Raw genomic sequence first — 20,599 nt, forward strand, 5'->3', positions numbered from 1 at the left:
TATCAATGAACGGAGAGCGAGCCCCGCCCACACCCCATCAATCAATGAACGGAGAGCGAGCCCCGCCCACACCCCATCAATCAATGAACGGAGAGCGAGCCCCGCCCACACCCCATCAATCAATGAACGGAGAGCGAGCCCCGCCCACACCCCATCAATCAATGAACGGAGAGCGAGCCCCGCCCACACCCCATCAATCAATGAACGGAGAGCGAGCCCCGCCCACACCCCATCAATCAATGAACGGAGAGCGAGCCCCGCCCCCACCCCATCAATCAATGAACGGAGAGCGAGCCCCGCCCACACCCCATCAATCAATGAACGGAGAGCGAGCCCCGCCCCCACCCCATCAATCAATGAACGGAGAGCGAGCCCCGCCCACACCCCATCAATCAATGAACGGAGAGCGAGCCCCGCCCCCACCCCATCAATCAATGAATGGGGGCGGGGCCTCAGGTTGTGACGTTTGTTGCGAATGGAACTACCCAGAATGCGGCGCGCGGCGGGCTGCCCGGACAGTGGCCCAGTGCGCAGGCGCAGTGGTGAGTGTGACGGGCCGAGGCGGAGTGACCGCGGGTGAGGGGGTGAGGGAGGAGGGGGTGAGGGAGGAGGGAGGAGAGTGAGTGAGGGTGGGGGAGGGGAGGAGGGAGGAGAGTGAGGGTGGGGAGGGGAGGAGAGTGAGGGTGGGGGAGGGGAGTGACGGGGGAAGGAGGGAGGGAGGAGAGTGAGGGTGAGGGTGAGGGTGGGTGAGGGTGAGGGTGGGGGAGGGTGAGGGTGGGGGAGGGGGAGTGACGGGGGAAGGAGGAGGGTGAGGGTGGGGGAGGGTGAGGGTGGGGGAGGGGGAGGGGGAGGGTGAGGGTGGGGTGGGAGGGGGAGGGGGAGGGTGGGGGAGGGTGGGGGAGGGGGAGTGACGGGGGAAGGAGGAGGGTGAGGGAGGGAGGAGAGTGAGGGTGAGGGTGGGGGAGGGGGAGTGACGGGGGAAGGAGGGGGGGAGGGGGAGTGACGGGGGAAGGAGGGGAGGAGGAGGGTGAGGGAGGGATGAGAGTGAGGGTGGGGGAGGGGGAGTGACGGGGGAAGGAGGGGAGGAGGAGGGTGAGGGAGGGAGGAGAGTGAGAGTGGGGGAGGGGGAGTGACGGGGGAAGGAGGAGGGTGAGGGAGGGGGAAGGAGGAGGGTGAGGGTGGGGGAGGGGGAGTGACGGGGGGAGGAGGAGGGTGAGGGAGGGAGGAGAGTGGGGGAGGGGGAGTGTAGTGTCCCAGGGGTCAGTGTTCGGAGGGTGATGTTGTGATGGGGAGAGGTGCTGAGTGTAGTGTCCCAGGGTCAGTGTTAGGAGGGTGATGTTGTGATGGGGAGAGGTGCTGAGTGTAGTGTCCCAGGGGTCAGTGTTCGGAGGTGATGTTGTGATGGGGAGAGGTGCTGAGTGCCCTGTCCCAGGGGTCAGTGTTCGGAGGGTGATGTTGTGATGGGGAGAGGTGCTGAGTGTAGTGTCCCAGGGGTCAGTGTTCGGAGGGTGATGTTGTGATGAGGAGAGGTGCTGAGTGTAGTGTCCCAGGGTCAGTGTTCGGAGGGTGATGTTGTGATGGGGAGAGGTGCTGAGGTAGTGTCCCAGGGGTCAGTGTTAGGAGGGTGATGTTGTGATGGGGAGAGGTGCTGAGTGCCCTGTCCCAGGGGTCAGTGTTCGGAGGGTGATGTTGTGATGGGGAGAGGTGCTGAGTGTAGTGTCCCAGGGGTCAGTGTTCGGAGGGTGATGTTGTGATGAGGAGAGGTGCTGAGTGTAGTGTCCCAGGGTCAGTGTTCGGAGGGTGATGTTGTGATGGGGAGAGGTGCTGAGTGTAGTGTCCCAGGGTCAGTGTTCGGAGGGTGATGTTGAGGATGGGGAGAGGTGCTGAGTGCAGTGTCCCAGGGGTCAGTGTTCGGAGGGTGATGTTGTGATGGGGAGAGGTGCTGAGTGTAGTGTCCCAGGGTCAGTGTTCGGAGGGTGATGTTGTGATGGGGAGAGGTGCTGAGTGTAGTGTCCCAGGGTCAGTGTTCGGAGGGTGATGTTGTGATGAGGAGAGGTGCTGAGTGTAGTGTCCCAGGGTCAGTGTTCGGAGGGTGATGTTGTGATGAGGAAAGGTGCTGAGTGTAGTGTCCCAGGGGTCAGTGTTAGGAGGGTGATGTTGTGATGGGGAGAGGTGCTGAGTGCAGTGTCCCAGGGGTCAGTGTTCGGAGGGTGATGTTGTGATGGGGAGAGGTGCTGAGTGCAGTGTCCCAGGGTCAGTGTTCGGAGGGTGATGTTGAGGATGGGGAGAGGTGCTGAGTGTAGTGTCCCAGGGGTCAGTGTTCGGAGGGTGATGTTGTGATGGGGAGAGGTGCTGAGTGTCGTGTCCCAGGGTCAGTGTTCGGAGGGTGATGTTGTGATGGGGAGAGGTGCTGAGTGCAGTGTCCCAGGGTCAGTGTTCGGAGGGTGATGTTGAGGATGGGGAGAGGTGCTGAGTGCAGTGTCCCAGGGTCAGTGTTCGGAGGGTGATGTTGAGGATGGGGAGAGGTGCTGAGTGCAGTGTCCCAGGGTCAGTGTTCGGAGGGTGATGTTGTGATGGGGAGAGGTGCTGAGTGTAGTGTCCCAGGGGTCAGTGTTCGGAGGGTGATGTTGTGATGGGGAGAGGTGCTGAGTGTCGTGTCCCAGGGTCAGTGTTCGGAGGGTGATGTTGTGATGGGGAGAGGTGCTGAGTGTAGTGTCCCAGGGTCAGTGTTCGGAGGGTGATGTTGAGGATGGGGAGAGGTGCTGAGTGTAGTGTCCCAGGGGTCAGTGTTCGGAGGGTGATGTTGTGATGAGGAGAGGTGCTGAGTGTAGTGTCCCAGGGGTCAGTGTTCGGAGGGTGATGTTGAGGATGGGGAGAGGTGCTGAGTGTAGTGTCCCAGGGGTCAGTGTTCGGAGGGTGATGTTGTGATGGGGAGAGGTGCTGAGTGTAGTGTCCCAGGGTCAGTGTTCGGAGGGTGATGTTGTGATGAGGAGAGGTGCTGAGTGTAGTGTCCCAGGGGTCAGTGTTCGGAGGGTGATGTTGAGGATGGGGAGAGGTGCTGAGTGTAGTGTCCCAGGGGTCAGTGTTCGGAGGGTGATGTTGTGATGGGGAGAGGTGCTGAGTGTAGTGTCCCAGGGTCAGTGTTCGGAGGGTGATGATGTGATGGGGAGAGGTGCTGAGTGTAGTGTCCCAGGGTCAGTGTTCGGAGGGTGATGTTGTGATGGGGAGAGGTGCTGAGTGTAGTGTCCCAGGGTCAGTGTTCGGAGGGTGATGTTGTGATGGGGAGAGGTGCTGAGTGTAGTGTCCCAGGGGTCAGTGTTCGGAGGGTGATGTTGTGATGGGGAGAGGTGCTGAGTGTCGTGTCCCAGGGGTCAGTGTTCGGAGGGTGATGTTGTGATGGGGAGAGGTGCTGAGTGCAGTGTCCCAGGGGTCAGTGTTCGGAGGGTGATGTTGTGATGGGGAGAGGTGCTGAGTGCAGTGTCCCAGGGGTCAGTGTTAGGAGGGTGAGGTTGTGATGGGGAGAGGTGCTGAGTGTCGTGTCCCAGGGGTCAGTGTTCGGAGGGTGATGTGATGGGGAGAGGTGCTGAGTGCAGTGTCCCAGGTGTCTGCAGGGAAAATGCCCGAAGAATTGTTTTTGATTTTGTTTTGAAAATGGAGCCAGTTGTCAGGCTGAGCTGAGAGGTGGGGACAGCTGACGTTTATTAAAACCCTGAAGGGTTGTGAGGCATAACATTCCTTTCAGGGACCGGGAAGTATCCTGTCATGGCCACAGGCTCTGAGATCGGTGGGTGGGAGAGATAAATATGTCGGTCCTTATCTGTCATTGTGCAGGTTATTTATTGCTGTTCGGGGGTGAAATCTCTGCCTGGCCTGTCTGGATTCTGATGCTTCATTAACTTGAGCACGTCACAGGGACTTACATTGATTGTTTGAGGTCATGGACATGTCAGGGGTGAACTCTTTCTTTACATGTGTAACTGAGATTGGATCATGGTTCAATTGACAGAGTTTCTTTGAGAATCAAGGTGAAAAGATGCTTTTAACACTAAAGTAGCAGTGATTGGACTTTAATTGGAAGTTCTTATCATTAGTGGAAACAGGAGTATCGGGAGATGTTTGGGTAAATTGTAGGTGTCATGTGGGTTTAAGTATCAGTGTTGGAGTTCTGTGCCTCGGGTCTGTGGAAGGGTGTCTCTGCATAATGTCCTGGCGCCAGCACGATGGGCCGAATGGCCTCCTGTGCTGTAAATTTTGTATGATTCTATGGTCAGAAAGTGCATCTGTGGGCAACTCAACCCTCACTCTAAAGAGGGGGAGCGGGGGGGGAAGAGGCAGGGGGTGCAGGAGGGAGGGACAGGGGGAGCAGGAGGGAGGGACAGGGGGAGGGGAGACACAGAGGGAGAGGTTACATCTGTTAGAAATTTCCAGTTGTATCGGGCAGGTACACGTGAGATGCACAGGTTTCTGTCAGTTTGAGGGCAGTGAGATTGAAGCCAGTTTGTCCAGCTCCAGCTCCCAGTGTGGATTGTCCTGACCTGGAGAACAGGTGTGTTATGATGGAGATTCTCTTCCCTCGGTCTGTCCTAAAACACAGGCACTCGCTCAGCACCTTTTTATAGCTGACTTTTATTCATTTCATTCCTGGTTATCTCTGCTCCAGGATACCCTGGCAGCCGTTCCTGCATTCCATGTCATCGGCCTTTGAATATTGAAGGAGAAATGTTTGTCTGTTCTGTCTGTGGGAAAAGATTTCAAACATCAGTGTGACTGGGAAAGACCGAGACACACCCCCCCGAGTGAGAGTGTTCCAGTGCACTGACTGTGGAAAGAGCTTTAACCAGTTACACAGCCTGAAAAAACATCGCACCATTCACAGCGGGGAGAAACCGTCCACGTGTTGTGTGTGTGGACGAGGCTTCAACTGATCGTCCAACCTGGAGAGACACAAAGACACCCGGACCACGGAGAAACCGTGGAAATGTGGGGACTGTGGGAAGGGATTCAATTATCCGTCCCAGCTGGAAACTCATCGACGCAGTCACACTGGGGAGAGACCGTTCACCTGCTCCGTGTGTGGGAAGGGATTCACTTGTTTATCCCACCTGCTGAGACACCAGCGAGTTCACTCTGGGGAGATGCCGTTCACCTGCTCTGTGTGTGGGAAGAGATTCATTTCTTCATCCCAGCTCACTGAACACCAACTTGTTGACTCTGATAAGAGAGATTTCAAATGTTCTGACTGTGAGAAGTGCTTTAAAAGTAGAAAGGATCTGCTGGAACACCAAGGAACTCACCCTGGGAAGTGTCCGTTCACCTGCTCCGTGTGTGGGAAGGGATTCACTCAATCATCCCACCTGCTGAGACACCAGCGAGTTCACACTGGGGAGAGGCCGTTCACCTGCTCCGTGTGTGGGAAGAGATTCAATGATTCATCCAATCTTCTGGCACACCAGCGAGTTCACACTCCCAAGAGACCATTCAGGTGCTCTCACTGCGTGAAGAGATTTACACACAAATCCAACCTGAAGACACATCAGTACATTCACACTGGGGAGAGAACATTAAAATCTCCCACGTGTGGGAAGGGATTAATTTCCCAATCCCAGCTGGAAACTCATCGAGTTCACGCTGGAGAGAGACCGTTCACCTGCTCAGTGTGCGAGAAGGGATTCATTTCCCCATCCCAGCTGGAAACTCATCGACGAGTTCACACTGGGGAGAGACCATTCACCTGCTCCGTCTGTGGGAAGGGATTCACTCAATCCCACCACCTGCTGACACACCAGCGAGTTCACACTGGGGAGAGACCGTTCACCTGCTCCGTGTGCGAGAAGGGATTTACTGACCTATCCACCCTGCGGAAACACCAGCGAGTTCACACTGATGAGAGACCTTTCAAATGTTCTGACTGTGAGAAGAGCTTTAAAAGCAGACACGAACTGCTGACACACCAGCGAGTTCACACCAGGGAGAGACCGTTCACCTGCTGTGTGTGTGAGAAGGGATTCACTCAGTTATCTACCCTGCAGAAACACCAGCGAGTTCACACTGATGAGAGACCTTTCAAATGTTCTGACTGTGAGAAGAGCTTTAAAAGCAGACACGAACTGCTGACACACCAGCGCACTCACACTGGGGAGAGACCGTTCACCTGCACTGAGTGTGGGAAGGGATTCACCCAGTCATCCAACCTTCTGACACACCAGCGAGTTCACCTGTGACTGCAGGGGTTGGATTCTGCTGTAATTGCTGTTAATCACATCCAGGACTGAACCATGTTCATTTTGACAGTCTGGGTTTGGTTCAGCTGATAATCCAAAAACTGGGCTGGAGTTCAATATTCTGGATAGATGTCAAATAAATCGCCTTTGTTTCAAACACAGGGTGTTGAGTATTTGATTTCTCCAAGATAAGAGGAGACTAATTGATGTCCTGTTACCGACTGTTGCATTTTTGGGCCTTTTCTCCTTTCTTCTGGATTATTTTGGTTTGCATGCCTTCAGTTACACTATTGGACAAGTTCCAGTAAATATTAGTACCGTCTGTGGAAAAATTACAAATATTAGTACTGTCTCTGGACCCTCTGTAAATATTAGTACCGTCTCTGGACCCTCTGTAAATATTAGTACCGTCTCTGGACCCTCTGTAAATATTAGTACCGTCTCTGGACCCTCTGTAAATATTAGCACCGTCTCTGGACCCTCTGTAAATATTAGTACCGTCTCTGGACCCTCTGTAAATATTAGTACCGTCTCTGGACCCTCTGTAAATATTAGTACCGTCTCTGGATCCTCTGTAAATATTAGTACCGTCTCTGGACCCTCTGTAAATATTAGTATCGTCTCTGGACCCTCTGTAAATATTAGTACCGTCTCTGGATCCTCTGTAAATATTAGTACCATCTCTGGATCCTCTGTAAATATTAGTACCGTCTCTGGATCCTCTGTAAATATTAGTACCGTCTCTGGACCCTCTGTAAATATTAGTACCGTCTCTGGACCCTCTGTAAATATTAGTACCGTCTCTGGACCCTCTGTAAATATTAGTGGGGACGGTGTGTGACTTGGAGGGGAACGTGCAGGTGGTGTTGTTCCCATGTACCTGCTGCTCTTGTCCTTCCAGGTGGTAGAGGTCGTGTGTTTGGGAGGTGCTGTCAAAGAAGCCTTAGTGAGTTGCTGCAGTGCATCCTATGGATGGTACACACTGCAGCCACTGTGCGCCAGTGGTGAAGGGAGTGAATGTTTAGGGTGGTGGATGGGGTGTCAATCAAGCGGGCTGCTTTGTCCTGGATGGTGTCGAGCTTCTTGAGTGTGTTGGAGCTGCACTCATCCAGGCAAGTGGAGAGTATTCCATCACACTCCTGACTTGTGCCTTGTTGATGGTGGAAAGGGTTTGGAGAGTCAGGAGGTGAGTCACTCGCCGCAGAATACCCAGCCTCTGACCTGCACTTGTAGCCGCAGTATTTATATGGCCGGTCCAGTTAAGTTTCTGGTCCATGGTGACCCCCAGGTTGTTGATGGTGGGGGATTCGGCGATGGTAATGCCGTGAAGAGGAGGTGGTTAGACTCTCTCTTGTTGGAGATGGCCATTGCCTGGCACTTGTCTGGCGCGAATGTTACTTGCCACTTATCAGCCCAAGCCTGAATGTTGTCCAGGTCTTGCTGCATGCGGGTACGGACTGCTTCATTATCTGAGGGTTTGCGAATAGAACCGAACACTGCAATCATCAGCGAACATCCCCATTTCTGACCTTATGATGGAGGGAAGGTCATTGATGAAGCAGCTGAAGATGGTTGGGCCCAGGACACTGCCCTGAGGAACTCCTGCAGCAATGTCCTGGGGCTGAGATGATTGGCCTCCAACAACCACTACCATCTTCCTTTGTGCTAGGTCTGACTCCAGCCACTGGAGAGTTTTCCCCCTGATTCCCATTGACATCAATTTTACGAGGGCTCCTTGGTGCCACACTCGGGCAAATGCTGCCTTGATGTCAAGGGCAGTCACTCTCACCTCACCTCTGGAATTCAGCTCCAAGGCTGTAATGAGGTCTGGAGCCGAGTGGTCCTGGCGGAACCCAAACTGAGCATCGGCGCGCAGGTTATTGGTGAGTAAGTGCTGCTTGATAGCACTGTCGACGACACCTTCCATCACTTTGCTAATGATTGAGAGTAGACTGATGGGGCGGTAATTGGCCGGATTGGATTTGTCCTGCTTTTTGTGGACAGGACATACCTGGGCAATTTTCCACATTGTCGGGTAGATGCCAGTGTTGTAGCTGTACTGGAACAGTTTGGCTAGAGGCGTAGCTAGTTCTGGAGCACAAGTCTTCAGCACTACAGCTGGGATATTGTCGGGGCCCATAGCATTTGCTGTATCCAGTGCACTCAGCCGTTTCTTGATATCACGTGGAATGAATCGAATTGGCTGAAGACTGGCTTCTGTGATGGTGGGGATATCGGGAGGAGGCCGAGATGGATCATCGACTCGGCACTTCTGGCTGAAGATGGTTGCAAACGCTTCAGCCTTGTCTTTTGCACTCACGTGCTGGACTCCGCCATCATTGAGGATGGGGATGTTTGCGGAGCCTCCTCCTCCCGTTAGTTATTGAATTGTCCACCACCATTCCCAAAAAACAATCCCAGGGCAGGTACAGCACGGGTTAGATAGACTAAAGCTCCCTCTACATTGTCCCATCAAACACTCCCAGGGCAGGTACAGTATGGGTTAGATCGAGTAAAGCTCCTTCTGCACTGTCCCATCGAACACTCCCAAGGCAGGTTTAGATGCAGAGTAAAGTTCCCTCTGCACTGTCCCAAACACTGCCATGGCAGGTACAGCAGGGGGTAGATGCAGGGTAAAGCCCGCTCTACACTGTCCCATCAAACGCTCCCAGGGCAGGTCAAGCACGGGTTAGATACAGAGTAAAGCTCCATCTACATTGTCCCATCAAACTCTCCCGGGTTAGGTCCAGCACGGTTCGATACAGAGAAAAGCTCCCTCTGCACTGTCCCATCAAACACTCCCAGGGCAGTTACAGTACGGGTTAGATACAGAATAAAGCTCCCTCCACACTGTCACAAAAAACACTCCCAGGGCAGGTTGGCTACAGAGTAAAGCTCCCTCTACACTGTCTCATCAAACACTCCCAGGGTAGCAACAGCATAGGTTAGATACAGAGCAAAGCTCCCTCTACACTCTCATCAAAATCTTCCAAGGCAGGTTTAGATACAGAGTAAAGTTCCCTCTGCGCAGTCCCATCAAACTCTCCCAGGGCAGGTACAGAATGGGTTAGATACAGAGTAAAGCTCCCTCTACACTGTCCCATCAAACACTCCCAGGGCAGGTAAGGCATGGGTTAGATTCAGAGTAAAGCTCCCTCGACATTGTCCAATCAAACACTCACAGGGCAGGTACAGCACAAGTTGGATACAGACTGAAGCTCCCTCCACACTGACGCATGGAACACACCCAGGGCAGGTACAGCACGGGTTAGATACAGAGTAAAGCTCCCACTGCGCAGTCCCATCAAACTCTCCCGGGGCAGGTACAGAATGGGTTAGATACAGAGTAAAGCTCCCTCTACACTGTCCCATCAAACACTCCCAGGGCAGGTAAGGCATGGGTTAGATTCAGAGTAAAGCTCCCTCTACATTGTCCAATCAAACACTCACAGGGCAGGTACAGCACAAGTTGGATACAGACTGAAGCTCCCTCCACACTGACGCATGGAACACACCCAGGGCAGGTACAGCACGGGTTAGATACAAAGTGAAGCTCCCTCTACACTGTCCCATCAAACACTCCCAGGGCAGGTACAGCACGGGTTAGATACAGAGTAAAGCTCCCTCTACACTGTCCCATCAAACACTCCCAGGGCAGGTACAGCACGGGTTAGATACAGAGTAAAGCTCCCTCTTCACTGTCCCATCAAACACTCCCAGGGCAGGTACAGTGCGGGTTCGATAGAGAGTAAAGCTCCTTCCACACTGACCCATGGAACGCCAATTGATACTAGCTCAATTGCTAAATTTAGATCTGAGATAGATAGCTTTTTGGCAATCAAAGGTATTAAGGGATATGGGCCAAAGGCGGGTATATGGAGTTAGATCACAGATCAGCCATGATCTTATCAAATGGCGGAGCAGGCACGAGGGGCTGAATGGCCTCCTCCTGTTCCTATGGCAGGTGCAGAATGGGTTGGATTCAGAATAAAGCTCCCTCTACACTGTCCCATCAAACACTCCCAGGACAGGTACAGCACGGGTTCGATACAGAGTAAAATTCCCTCCACACTGTCCCATCAAACACTCCCAGGGCAGGTACAGCACGGGTTAGTTACAGAGTAAAGCTCCCTCTACACTGCCCCATCAAACACTCCCAGGACAGGTACAGCACGGGTTAGATACAGAGTAAAGCTCCCTCTACACTGTCCCATCAAACACACTCCAGTCAGGTACAGCACGGGTTAGATAGAGAGTAAAGCTCCCTCTACACTGCCCCATCAAACACTCCCAGTCAGGTACAGCACGGGTTAGATACAGAGTAAAATTCCCTCCACACTGTCCCATCAAACACTCCCAGGACAGGTACAGCACGGGTTAGATACAGAGTAAAGCTCCCTCTACACTGTCCCATCAAACACTCCCAGGACAGGTACAGCACGGGTTAGATACAGAGTAAAATTCCCTCCACACTGTCCCATCAAACACTCCCAGGGCAGGTACAGCTATACCCCTGCAACTAGTTTCCCCCACTCGCTGTGGTTTCCAACCCTTGATTGCAGAAGAAAATTCCGACCCCGGGGACCGTAGGCGGGCATTCCGACCCCGGGGACCGTAGGCGGGCATTCCGACCCCGGGGACCGTAGGCGGGCATTCCGACCCCAGGGAATTTTTTAAAAATTCTTTCACGGGATGTGGGCGTCGCTGGCGAGGCCGGCATTTATTGCCCATCCCTAATTGCCCTTGAGAAGGTGGTGGTGAGCCGCCTTCTTGAACCGCTGCAGTCCGTGTGGTGAAGGTTCTCCCACAGTGCTGTTAGGAAGGGAGTTCCAGGATTTTGACCCAGCGACGATGAAGGAATGGCGATATATTTCCAAGTCGGCATGGTGTGTGACTTGGAGGGGAACGTGCAGGTGGTGTTGTTCCCATGTGCCTGCTGCTCGCTGTCGAAGAAGCCTTGGCGAGTTGCTGCAGTGCATCCTATGGATGGTACACACTGCAGCCACTGTGCGCCGGTGGTGAAGGGAGTGAATGTTTAGGGTGGTGGATGGGGTGCCAATCAAGTGGGCTGCTTTGTCCTGGATGGTGTCGAGCTGCTTGAGTGGTGTTGGAGCTGCACTCATCCAAGCAAGTGGAGAGTATTCCATCACATTCCTGACTTGTGCCTTGTAGATGGTGGAAAGGCTTTGGGGAGTCAGGAGGTGAGTCACTCGCCGCAGAATACCCAGCCTCTGACCTGCTCTCGTAGCCACAGTATTTATATGGCTGGTCCAGTTAAGTTTCTGGTCAATGGTGACCCCCAGGATGTTGATGGTGGGGGATTTGGCGATGGTAATGCCGTTGAATGTCAAGGGGAGGTGGTTAGACTCTCTCTTGTTGGAGATGGTCATTGCCTGGCACTTATCTGGTGTGAATGTTACTTGCCACTTATGAGCCCAAGCCTGGATGTTGTCCAGGTCTTGCTGCATGCGGGCTCGGACTGCTTCATTATTTGAGGGTTTGCGAATGGAACCGAACACTGTGCAATCATCAGCGAACATCCCCATTTCTGATCTTATGTTGGAGGGAAGGTCATTGATGAAGCAGCTGAAGATGGTTGGGCCTAGGACACTGTCCTGAGGAACTCCTGCAGCAATGTCCAGGGGCTGAGATGATTGGCCTCCAACAACCACTACCATCTTCCTTTGTGCTAGGTATGACTCCAGCCACTGGAGAGTCTTCCCCCTGATTCCCATTGACTTCAATTTTACTGGGGCTCCTTGGTGCCACACTCGGTCAAATGCTGCCTTGATGTCAAGGGCAGTCACTCTCACCTCACCTCTGGAATTCAGCTCTTTTGTCCATGTTTGGACCAAGGCTGTAATGAGGTCTGGAGCCGAGTGGTCCTGGCGGAACCCAAACTGGGCATCGGTGAGCAGGTTATTGGTGAGTAAGTGCTGCTTGATAGCACTGTCGACGACACCTTCCATCACTTTGCTGATGATTGAGAGTGGACTGATGGGGCGGTAATTGGCCGGATTGGATTTGTCCTGCTTGTTGTGGACAGGACATACCTGGGCAATTTTCCACATTGTCGGGTAGATGCCAGTGTTGTAGCTGTACTGGAACAGCTTGGCTAGAGGCGCAGCTAGTTCTGGAGCACAAGTCTTCAGCACTACAGCTGGGATGTTATCGGGGCCCATAGCCTTTGCTGTATCCAGTGCACTCAGCTGTTTCTTGATATCACGTGGAGTGAATCGAACTGGCTGAAGACTGGATTCTGTGATGGTGGGGATATCGGGAGGAGGCCGAGATGGATTATCCATTCGGCACTTCTGGCTGAAGATGGTTGCAAACGCTTCAGCCTTGTCTTTTGCGCTCACATGCTGGACTCCGCCATCGTTGAGGATGGGGATGTTTGCAGAGCCTCCTCCTCCTGTTAGTTTAATTGTATAATTGTCCACCACCATTCACGACTGGATGTGGCAGGACGCCAGAGCTTTGATCTGATCCGTTGGTTGTGGAATCGCTTAGCTCTGTCTATAGCATGTTGCTTCCGCTGTTTAGCATGCATGTCGTCCTGAGTTGTAGCTTCACCAGGTTGGCACCTCATTTTTAGGTATGCCTGGTGCTGCTACTGACATGCTCTTCTACACTCCTCATTGAACCAGGGTTGATCCCCTGGCTTGTTGGTAATGGTAGAGTGAGGAATATGCCAGGCCATGAGGTTACAGATTGTGCTGGAATACAATTCTGCTGCTGCTGATGGTCCACAGTGCCTCATGGATGCCCAGTTTTGAGCTGCTAGATCTGTTCTGAATCTATCCCATTTAGCACAGTGGTCGTGCCACACAACACGTTGAATGGTGTCCTCAGTGCGAAGACGGGACTTCGTCTCCACGAGGACTGTGCAGTGGTCACTCCTACCAATACTGTCATGGACAGATGCATGTGCAACAGGTAGATTGGTGAGGACGAGGTCAAGTAAGTTTTTCACTCGTGTCGGTTCGCTTACCACCTGCCGCAGGCCCAGTCTGGAAGCTATGTCCTTCAGGACTCGGCCAGCTCGGTCAGTAGTGGTGCTACCGAGCCACTCTTGGTGATGGACATTGAAGTCCCCCACCCAGAGTACATTTTGTGCCCTTGCTACCCTCAGTGCTTCCTCCAAGTGGTGTTCAACATGGAGGAGGACTGATTCATCAGCTGAGGGAGGGCGGTAGGTGATAATCAGCAGGAGGTTTCCTTGCCCATGTTTGACCTGATGCCATGAGATTTCATGGGGTCCAGAGTCAATGTTGAGGACTTCCAGGGCCACTCCCTCCTGACTGTATATCACTGTACCGCCACCTCTGGTGGGTCTGTCCTGCCGGTGGGACAGGACATACCCAGGGATGGTGATGGAAGAGTCTGGGACATTGGCTGAAAGGTATGATTCTGTGAGTATGGCTATATCAGGCTGTTGCTTGACTTGTCTGTGGGACAGCTCTCCCAATTTTGGCACAAGTCCCCAGATGTTAGTGAGGAGGACTTTGCAGGGTTGACTGGGCTTGGTTTGCCTGTATCGTGTCCGGTGCCTAGTGGTCCAATGCCGGGTGGTCCGTCCGGTTTTATTCTTGTTATGACTTTTCGTAGCGAGATTTTACAATTGAGTGGCTTGCTCGGCCATTTCAGAGGGCAATTAAGAATCAACCACATTGCTGAGAGTCTGGAGTCACATATAGGCCAGACCGGGTAAGGACATTAGTGAACCAGATGGGTTTTTACGACAATCCCGTAGTTTCATGGCAACCATTACTGATACTAGTTTTTTAATTCCAGAGTTTTTTGTTTAATTAATTGAATTTAATTAATTGAATTTAAATTCGCCAGCTGCCGTGGCGGGATTTGAACTCATGACTCCGGATTTTTAGTCCAGTAACATAACCACTATGCTCCCGTATGCTACCGTACACGGGCATTCGGACCCCGGGGACCGCACGCGGGCATTCGGACCCCGGGGACCGCACGCGGGCATTCGGACCCCGGGGACCGCACGCGGGCATTCGGACCCCGGGGACCGCACGCGGGCATTCGGACCCCGGGGACCGCACGCGGGCATTCGGACCCCGGGGACCGCACGCGGGCATTCGGACCCCGGGGACCGCACGCGGGCATTCGGACCCCGGGGACCGTACTCTGGGGCTTGTGTTTCAATTCTCTGGGATGTGAACCCGGCACTTACCAATGGCTTCAGGAGAGATGGTGATAAGCTCCCTCTGTGGAGAGTGAAAATAAAATAAATGGAATAAAAGAGAGGGTGCTGAGGAGATTTACTCGAACGATTTCAGGGATGAGGGACTTCAGTTCTGTGGAGAGACTGGAGAAGCTGGGGTTGTTCTCCTCCGAGCAGGGAAGGTTGAGAAGATATTTGATAGAGGTGTTCAAAATCACGATGGATTTGGATAAAGTAAGTAAAGAGAAACTGTTCCCATTGGTGGAATGCGCTACCTGAACGGGCGGGTGGTAGCTGATTCAATCCTGGCTTTCAAAAAGGAATTGGATAAATACTTAAAGAGAAAAACGTGAGGGCTACGGGGCAAGAGTGGGGGAGTGGGACTAACTGGATTGCTTTTACAAAGAGCTGGCACAAGCTCGAGGGGCCGAATGGCCACGTTCTGTACTGTAACCACTGTCTGATTGTTTGAAGTGGGTCAATGGTTCTGTCTCCTGGTCACTGGGACCAGGTTGGCAACAGGGACCTTGAAGCCCCGCCCACTCTTCCTGCAAGGTGAATGAACCAAGATGGCGGCCGTTAACCTGGGCCTGTGACCGGGACAAAGCCCCGTAGCTGCAAACGCGGGACCGAGCTGTCGGTTTTTATTCAGGGTTAAGATACACTCCTCCGTGGGATTACAGACAAAAACTGTTATGATTTGTAAATGGCAGAAAACATTTCAATTAGTACACGATTTGAACAAAACCAAACAAGTTGATCACAGGCCGAAAACAAATGAGATATTGACAAAATGCAAACATGATGTAACTGATAAGTAATCCAGATAAAATGCTTGAAACCTAGATGCCGACTAAGAAGGGATACGAGATGTTAACAACTGTGGCAAGGTGGAGCGGACTGATAACTGTTGGATTTACGGGATGAACGTCTACACTCTTACCGTACCTCGTGGGCCATTGGCTGTAAAAACACTGTTGGTCGTAAAAGTACGGAATGACATTGTGATATCAACCACTTCCTATCACATGGGATAGCTATGTATACTGGCACAAGGAAAACACCACACTGGTGCAGAGGAAAGAAACTTGATGCAAACATCGGTCGTCAATGCCACGTGAAGTATGCATCATCCGGTGACTTTAACATTCCAGGGACTATCAAACAACTCTGTTACCCAAACTGGGCATGTCTATCAGGTGCAGGTCCAAGAAAAACACATTGTCGTGGGTATTACCATTTTAGGGCCGTTACTTGTGACAGTGGTAATAGATTCTCACAACCAGACCATGCTCTATAACATCAGCACGTCTCGAGGGAAAACTCTTAATGGGTCGGGATAGTGAGGGCTCCCCCCTGTACATCAGTTGGGTTGACCTGTCAATATACCAGTGATCGTCCACTAATTAATGGGGCTCTGCCTTTCCTCGAAAATGGTGCCCCCTTGGCTCCAGCTAACATACCCTATATTATCGAAGAACCCCAAGCCAATGGCCACGATTACCTTATGGTTTCCCTATTTCTGGGAAAGACATGAAGGGAATTATAGTTGTGGACCAGTCAGGTCATCTTCAACAAAGGTGATGTGTCAGGAATGCTCCACACAACTCATTGCTGAAGGTAGCAAACAGCCTAAGGAGGGAAACCTTAGTCAGGAATGGCAAAACAGTACCAAGACCAATTAATGGATTGGTCATCATCTGGACTCAGAAAGGAGTTTATAATGGCGTCCATTATGTCTTGGTGCCGGTACTGATATCCCTAGTGGTAATAACCTTTTCACCAGGGTTATAACAATTCGTTATATAATGCAATGCTCCAAGAAATAGTACATGACTTCCACCAACACAATGCAGGTCGGGATTTAGACCAAGCCTGGCCCCCACAACCGTACAAACCAGGTCATAAAATACAGAAAAAGGTTACAGATGAGTGAGTTGGTGTTGGAGCTACTGCTTGAACAGCAGCATGGAATAAGCTAGATATTGAATCAATGTGGGAACATGATGGATCATTTAAAAGGCATGAATAAAGGGGATAAAGATCTGATGCTGTTGGGTTTCATATATCAATAACTGAAATAACAAAAGGCATGGAGCAAATAATGACTGGAGTAAATGGAAAAATCAGGAGTATAAAGACCAAAACATAGCAAAAGCCATCACATGCAACATGTATGGAGGTTTTGTATTAAATCAGACACAAGAAGGATTGAACGATATAGAAAATAACCAGATCCCGAAATGGGTTACTGAAACAGTTATGGGAGTGATATAAGGCAGACTATGACCTATGTAAGGCTAGAAGATATGGCACGGTATATCTGGTTCGAAAACCATGTAATACCACAACGGGAAAAACGGTTCTCCCACTGTCGATAGCATTACCTCCAGTACGAAATAAGCCTAGAGAGATATTTAGTGTACTGTCAGTGAGTATGATTGAGGGAAATACCTTTAAAGAACTCACTACTTTCCCACACATCTGGTAAAGGGGCACAGAGGAGAATGGAACGGGGGTGGACCTGTCTTGTTGTAGACTGCTGTCAGGGACCTGGGTTTGTCGATGTGACATACTCCAGTGGGATATGTCTCCCTGCGGGTTCACCCTGGGGGACGAGGACTCGGAATGCCTGGTGAGAGTTATCAATAGGTGGGTGGATATCTATGTGGCCAGTCAAAACCGAGGCCAATACTGTGTAACTACTGGTGATATTACACTGAGGTGTGAAACCATTTCTCCTGTCACTCACTCGCCTTTCTTTCTCACCCCCATGGAACTTACTCCGTTTGGGAAACATACTCTTGTATCAATGCAACCACAAAATGTAAGAGAGATTCATATTAATCTCACATTACAGGAGGAGACATTACAGGCCGTCGTGTCCTTTGGACATCCTACCTCTCCGTTGTCATTAAGCCTCAAGTCCAGACTGGCATTTTCACACGTCTCATTTCACCACCTGGTGAAGATGAAACAAGCTAATGCGCTCAGAGAACAAATGAAACAAAAACTAGGAGATCATGACCAGTGGGAGACAGTTAATGACGTTGGACAACAACCATGGGTTAGAATGATTAGTATGGCTTTAATATGCACACAATGTATACCAGTACTTGTTATCATAACCTGCTCATGCGTAATGCGACATATAATCCCCAAGCATAGGAAAGAAATATTCTTTTTGCACATGTCACGCCAAACCCATCCTACACAGGACCGTGACCCAGTGATAAGGAAAACTTAACAAACACGAACAATGCTCCAGGCATGTGAAGTGGATCGGTCCAAAGATAAGGCAGATCCACCAGAGGAGTGTCTGTATGGATTCTGGACATTGGGACAGACCCCATTTTACTCTTTTGAACGACTGGACAATTCGCCATAAAGGGTTAACTGCACCATTTAAGGAACAGTTCAATACACTGACCATTCCCTCCTCTCCAGCCCAGTCCTATTCCACACTCACTCTTCAACACACTGACCATTCCCTCCTCTCCAGCCCAGTCCTATTCCACACTCACTGTTCAACACACTGACCATTCCCTCCTCTCCAGCCCAGTCCTGTTCCACACTCACTCTTCAATACACTGACCATTCTCTCCTCTCCAGCCCAGTCCTATTCCACACTCTCTTCAACACACTGACCATTCCCTCCTCTCCAGCCCAGTCCTATTCCACACTCACTGTTCAACACACTGACCATTCCCTCCTCTCCAGCCCAGTCCTATTCCACACTCACTCTTCAATACACTGACCATTCTCTCCTCTCCAGCCCAGTCCTATTCCACACTCTCTTCAACACACTGACCATTCCCTCCTCTCCAGCCCAGTCCTATTCCACACTCTCTTCAACACACTGACCATTCCCTCCTCTCCAGCCCAGTCCTATTCCACCCTGTTCAATACACTGACCATTCCCTCCTCTCCAGCCCAGTCCTATTCCACCCTGTTCAATACACTGACCATTCCCTCTTCTCCAGCCCAGTCCTATTCCACCCTGTTCAATACACTGACCATTCCCTCCTCTCCAGCCCAGTCCTATTCCACCCTGTTCAATACACTGACCATTCCCTCCTCTCCAGCCCAGTCCTATTCCACACTCACTGTTCAACACACTGACCATTCCCTCCTCTCCAGCCCAGTCCTATTCCACACTCACTCTTCAATACACTGACCATTCCCTCCTCTCCAGCCCAGTCCTATTCCACACAGTTCAATACACTGACCATTCCCTCCTCTCCAGCCCAGTCCTATTCCACACAGTTCAATACACTGACCATTCCCTCCTCTCCAGCCCAGTCCTATTCCACACTCACTCTTCAATACACTGACCATTCCCTCCTCTCCAGCCCAGTCCTATTCCACACTCACTCTTCAATACATTGACCATTCCCTCCTCTCCAGCCCAGTCCTATTCCACACTCACTCTTCAATACATTGACCATTCCCTCCTCTCCAGCCCAGTCCTATTCCACCCTGTTGAATACACTGACCATTCCCTCCTCTCCAGCCCAGTCCTATTCCACCCTGTTGAATACATTGACCATTCCCTCCTCTCCAGCCCAGTCCTATTCCACCCTGTTGAATACACTGACCATTCCATCCTCTCCAGCTATGTGGAGAGAGTGAAGAAGCTGGGTTTGTTCACCTTACAGCAGAGAACGTAAAGGGGAGATTTACTAGAATGGTACCAGGGATTTCAGTTATGTGGAGAGAGTGGAGAAGCTGGGATAAAAACAGAGTTAATGGTTTGAGGTCGATAATCTTTTGTTAGAACTGGTAAACATCTTCCAGATCTGATGAAAGGTCATTGACCTGAAACATTAGCTGTTTCTCTCTCCACAGATGCTGCCTCACTTGCTGAGTATTTCCAGCATTTTCTGTTTTTATTTCAGATTTCCAGCATCCACAGTATTTTGCTTTTGATGGAGAAGCTGGGATTGTTCTCCTTGGAGCAGGGAAGGTTAAAAGAGACCACCCTTCTTTTACTATGACATTTGCAGCATCCTCTTCTTTAGTGAATACAGATGCAAAGTACTCATTTAATACCTCAGCCATGCCCTCTGCCTCCATAAGATGATCTCCTTTTTGGTCCCGAATCGGCCCCACCCTTCCTTTGACAGCCGTTTTACTCTTCATTTGTTTTCAAAGACTTTAGCGTTCCCTTTTATTACATGGAGTTTACAGCACAGAAACAGGCCATTCGTCCTAACAGGTCTATGCTCCACAGGAGCCTCCTCCCACCTCCTCTTCATCTCACCTTATCAGTATATCCTTCCATTCCTTTCTCCCTCATGCTTATCGAGCTTCCCATTAAATGCTTCCATGTTATTTGCCTCAACCACTCCTTGTTGGAGCGAGTTCCACATTCTCACCACTCACTGGGTGAAGAAGTTTCTCCTGAATTCCCTATTGGATTTATGGCCCCTACCCCCACAAGTGGGAACATCTTCTCTACATCTACCCTATCAAACCCCTTCATAATCTTAAAGACCTCGATCAGGTCACCTCTCAGCCTTCTCTTTTCTAGAGTTGTGTTACCCACTAATCTTTTCTCATACTCTCTTATTTCCTTTTTCAGATCTCCTCTGCACTTTCTGTATTCTGCGTGATTCCCTACTGTATGAACACGACATTTATCATGGGCCAGGACAGTGGGCTGAGTCCGATCTCGATCTCAGGCAGGCACCCCAGGCAGATGTGCCAGGATTCTGTACAATGTTTCATTCCCTCGGTGTGACACATACCTACATTTTTGCCTGTATTGAATTTTTTAAACTTAGATTGTGTACTGCTCGAAACAACAGGCAAGGGGTTAATGCTCAACCGCCTGGAGTCAGTCTCCTGAAGATGCTGGGGGATGGATCTGACGTGTTCATCCTGCTTGCTGTCATCTCCAATCCCAAAGGTCTGGTGCTATTGTTAGATTAAGGGGAGATTAACCTTAATGGGAGCGGGGCTTGTAACCCATGCCACCTGACGCCCACACTAGCCGCCCAAGAAGTGGGCGATTTGCCCCCACCCCCAGCGAGGGTCAGCTCTGCCACTACAGCGGGTTTTCTCCGTGGAGTATTCCCATGCCGTGTGGTCAGACCTATCGTCGGTTCGGCCATGGATCCTGGGTGGGGATTCGCACCCTGGGAACCGGGAATTGACAGTTTATGAGACATGGAGACCAATGCAA

At 51.2% G+C, this 20,599-nt stretch overlaps 1 protein-coding gene and 1 long non-coding RNA gene across 4 annotated transcripts; both read left to right on the plus strand.

The window, feature by feature from the left end:
- The first annotated feature begins 525 nt into the window (after nt 1-525).
- On the plus strand, nt 526-6,378 carry LOC137309547 (zinc finger protein 235-like). 3 transcript variants are annotated; one of them, XM_067977694.1, is made up of 2 exons: nt 526-542; nt 4,661-6,378. In XM_067977694.1, exon 2 carries the CDS (start codon nt 5,136-5,138, stop codon nt 6,219-6,221), a length of 1,086 nt encoding a protein of 361 aa, XP_067833795.1. In that variant the 5' UTR covers nt 526-542; nt 4,661-5,135; the 3' UTR covers nt 6,222-6,378. The 3 variants fall into 3 exon arrangements, with proteins under 3 accessions (XP_067833795.1, XP_067833794.1, XP_067833793.1); XM_067977693.1 differs by having other exon boundaries at nt 542-576; XM_067977692.1 differs by lacking the exon at nt 526-542 and adding an exon at nt 4,378-4,546.
- An 8,087-nt stretch (nt 6,379-14,465) lies between these two features.
- On the plus strand, nt 14,466-16,458 carry LOC137309550 (uncharacterized). Its single transcript, XR_010959885.1, has 2 exons — nt 14,466-14,646; nt 15,259-16,458. It is a non-coding gene; the product is annotated as an uncharacterized lncRNA (long non-coding RNA).
- The last annotated feature ends 4,141 nt before the right edge of the window (nt 16,459-20,599 follow it).

The sequence above is a fragment of the Heptranchias perlo genome, unplaced genomic scaffold, assembly GCF_035084215.1.
Source record: "Heptranchias perlo isolate sHepPer1 unplaced genomic scaffold, sHepPer1.hap1 HAP1_SCAFFOLD_1679, whole genome shotgun sequence".
NCBI classification, from domain to species: domain Eukaryota; kingdom Metazoa; phylum Chordata; class Chondrichthyes; order Hexanchiformes; family Hexanchidae; genus Heptranchias; species Heptranchias perlo.